Here is a 3523-nt window from a genome sequence, read left to right as displayed (position 1 = left end):
CTGTTTTCTTACTGAGTCTTCACACGGTTCTCCCTCTGAAACTGTATCTGAATTTCCTCTTCTTCTTCTTTTTTTTTTTTTTTTGACAGAGTCTTGCTCTGTCGCCCAGCCTGGAGTGCAGTGGTGCAATCTCGGCTCAAAGCAACCTCCACCTCCTGGGTTCACGTTGTTCTCCCGCCTCAGCCTCCCGAGTAGCTGGGACTACAGGTGCCCGCCACCATGCCCGGCTAATTTTGTTTTTGTATTTTTAGTAGAGACGGGGTTTCACTGTGTTAGCCAGGATGATCTCGATCTCCTGACCTCATGATCCCCCTGCCTCAGCCTCCCAAAGTGCTGGGATTACAGGCGTGAGACACTGCGCCCAGCCAATTTACTCTTCTTGTAAGGACACTGACCCTATTCAATTAAGGGCCACCCTAATTTCCTCATTTGAACTTTGTTACCTCTTTAAATACTGTGTGTCCAAGTACAGTCACATTCCGAGGAACTGGGGGTTAGAAACTCAACCTACAAATTTTCAGGGGACACAACGTAACAGCCCATAATAGGTGAGGATGTACGTTTGGGTTTACTTAGAAACTTCAAGGTGAGGTTTCTAAGAAAGACAGTCCTGAAGAAAATGTGGAGCTCATGAGAGATATCAAAAACAAGGAATTCTGGAGTCATAATAACTACCGAGAATAGAAGGCCAATACAAGCTGATAAAAAATCTTGAATAAATAAGATCTTGAAACAATAGATTCTTTTGTGTGAAAGGAAATATAGAGAAAAGAGAAAATGATCACACAATTTGGGGTTATGTTTACACTTGGGATATAAAAAGTTGAATAACCAATGAGGAAAACCAGGATAGTGTGGCATCAAATAGGCAAAGAAAGGAGAGAGTTTCAAACATTGGGCAATTGACCTTCGGAAGTTAGTGGCAATGAAGACAGACGGAGGCCATTAAATTTCAATGAGAAAGTCACTGATATACCTTAAGAAAAGAGATATGGGAAGTTGAGGGTGGATAAATTATTCAAAGAGATTCAAAGAAGAATGAATAGAATAAATACCTTTTATACATTAGAAAAATAATGCAGTTGTTACAAAGGAGAGAAATAATCTGAATAGAAACAGCATTTTCTCCCAAGATAAGAAGAAACATGCATGTTTGATTGCAGAAGAGATAAATAAAGTAAAACAAGTCATTCTGAAAAGAGAATAAATTAATAGGACAATATCCTATAATGTGTGCGTGTGCAGTTGAAATTGTATTCTACACGGCACTGCAGCTCTGCCATTCCTTCTAACTACCCCCATTCAATTGTACCAGAGCAAGTGTACAACCATATTAAGCATTTATTTATTAATATAGTTAGTTTTCATAAATTACTTCAAGATCTCCTTACCGAGAAGATGTAGAAGAGAAGGAAAGGAAGGAGATAGAATAGACCATCTTATAAAAGAAAGTAAAATAACTTACGATTATTTCCATAGCTTTTCTTCTCCAAATATTCTCTGAATTATGATTAAGAATATACATATGAAGAGAGGGAGAGTTATTAGACAGAGAAAGAGGGTTGAAAGAATTCACCAGTAATGGCTTTGTCTTTATCATAAAAATATGCCGGTCAAATCATATGCCAAGAATCCAGTAAAGTGGGAGCTTGAAAAAAAATATTTGGAACAGTGTGGGGAGATTATTAGGGAATCAATAAGATTTAAATATCAAAAAGAACATCCTCTTAATTATTTGTTATTCCTTCAATGCCTTGTCTAATTCTATATTTACCTAAATAAAATCATTTTAAAATATAGTCCCCTGACCAGCAGGACCACCGTTGCCTGAAAATTTGTTAGAAATGAAAATTCTTGGGCCCTACCTCAGAACTACAGATTAGGAACGAACTCTCAGTATGAGGACCAGAAATCTGAGTTTTAACAAACCCTCCAGGTGATTCTGATGCATGTCAATATTTGATAATTTCACATCCAAAATATTGACTGTGCTTTCCGACTGGATTTTTCCCACACTACAACTTAAGTCTTAAGCAACTATGGAATATGGACCATGTCCTTCTTCCTTGTCTTCCTTTCTATCCCCATTACAGGGCTCTATCCAGAGGCTGGCTTCTTGTAAGTGTATTTCTTTATCCAATAGTAGACGCCTCCTAGGAGACTTGAGTGCACTGGAAATTGAAACTCTCACTTCCAACTTGGAGATGGAGAGCCCCAATCGAACCACCGCTCAGGAGTTTATCTTCTCTGCCTTCCCTTATTCCTGGGTTAAGTCTGTTGTCTGCTTTGTTCCACTGCTTTTCATCTATGCTTTCATTGTTGCTGGAAACCTGGTCATCCTCACAGTGGTCCAGTTGAATACTCACCTCCACACTCCCATGTATATTTTTATCAGTGCTCTTTCTTTCCTGGAGATTTGGTATACCACAGCCACAATTCCAAAGATGCTGTCTAGCCTGCTTAGTGAGAGGAGGAGCATTTCCTTCAATGGTTGTCTCCTACAGATGTATTTCTTCCATTCCACCGGCATCAGTGAGGTGTGTCTCTTGACAGCTATGGCCTTTGACCGCTACCTGGCCATCTGCAGCCCGCTTCATTATCCCACTATCATGACCCCCAAGCTATGTACCCAACTGACTTTAAGTTGCTGTGTTTGTGGCTTTATCACACCCCTTCCTGAGATTGTCTGGATCTCTACACTGCCATTTTGTGGTTCGAATCACCTTGAGCATATCTTCTGTGACTTCCTCCCAGTGCTGCGCCTGGCCTGCACAGACACACGAGCCATCGTCATGATTCAGGTAGTGGATGTCATCCATGCAGTGGAGATTATTACAGCTGTGATGCTCATCTTCATGTCCTACATTGGTATTGTGGCTGTAATTCTACGTATTTGTTCAGCTGGAGGCCGCCGCAAAGCATTTTCCACGTGTGTCTCTCACCTCATAGTCTTTTTGCTCTTTTTTGGCAGTGTGGCTCTCATGTACCTATGCTTCTCTGCCACCTACTCCTTATTCTGGGATACAGCCATTGCTCTGGCCTTTGCAGTTTTGTCTCCCTTCTTCAACCCCATTATCTATAGCCTGAGGAATAAAGAAATAAAAGAAACTATAAAAAAGCACATAGGTCAAGCTAAGGTATTTTTTTTCCATAAGACAAGGGACCTCCAGTAAGATCTTTTAGTTGAGATCTTGTATAGTTGGTGGTTTCTCTTCACCTTCAGCTCTCAGCAATCTGTCTTTTCCTATCAGCCTTTTATTGAAACTGGTCTCCCAAAGCTCACAAAAAAAAAAAAAAAAAAAAAATTCAGTAATAGCTAAAGTCAATAGCTTCTATTTAATCTTTACTCAGTTAGACATATTTTTCAATCTGATTTTATTAACTAAACTTTCTGCCACTCAAATTATTCGTAGTAAATTCATCGTGTTGAAATGTTCTGTATAAATATTTACTTTAATTTTAAAGCAATTAACATATTTGTCTGTAAGACATGGTTATTTAAAAAGTATCCTTCATAAGACTA

At 39.2% G+C, this 3523-nt stretch overlaps 1 protein-coding gene across 1 annotated transcript; it reads left to right on the top strand.

Annotated features, from left to right (window-relative positions):
* The first annotated feature begins 300 nt into the window (after positions 1-300).
* LOC100998098 (olfactory receptor 6K2) lies at positions 301-3276 on the top strand. Its single transcript, XM_009184243.3, has one exon. It carries the CDS (start codon positions 2040-2042, stop codon positions 3171-3173), a length of 1134 nt encoding a protein of 377 aa, XP_009182507.3. The 5' UTR covers positions 301-2039; the 3' UTR covers positions 3174-3276.
* Positions 3277-3523: the final 247 nt, after the last annotated feature.

The sequence above is a fragment of the Papio anubis genome, chromosome 1 (genome assembly GCF_008728515.1).
Source record: "Papio anubis isolate 15944 chromosome 1, Panubis1.0, whole genome shotgun sequence".
NCBI lineage: Eukaryota > Metazoa > Chordata > Mammalia > Primates > Cercopithecidae > Papio > Papio anubis.
The sequence above is the reverse complement of the archived record's forward strand: the minus strand, read 5'-3'. Positions and strand labels throughout refer to the sequence as shown.

Bases quoted from the DNA above. Each gene is read 5' to 3' on its own strand.
- LOC100998098 (XM_009184243.3), top strand. From the start codon at position 2,040: ATGGAATATGGACCATGTCCTTCTTCCTTGTCTTCCTTTCTATCCCCA.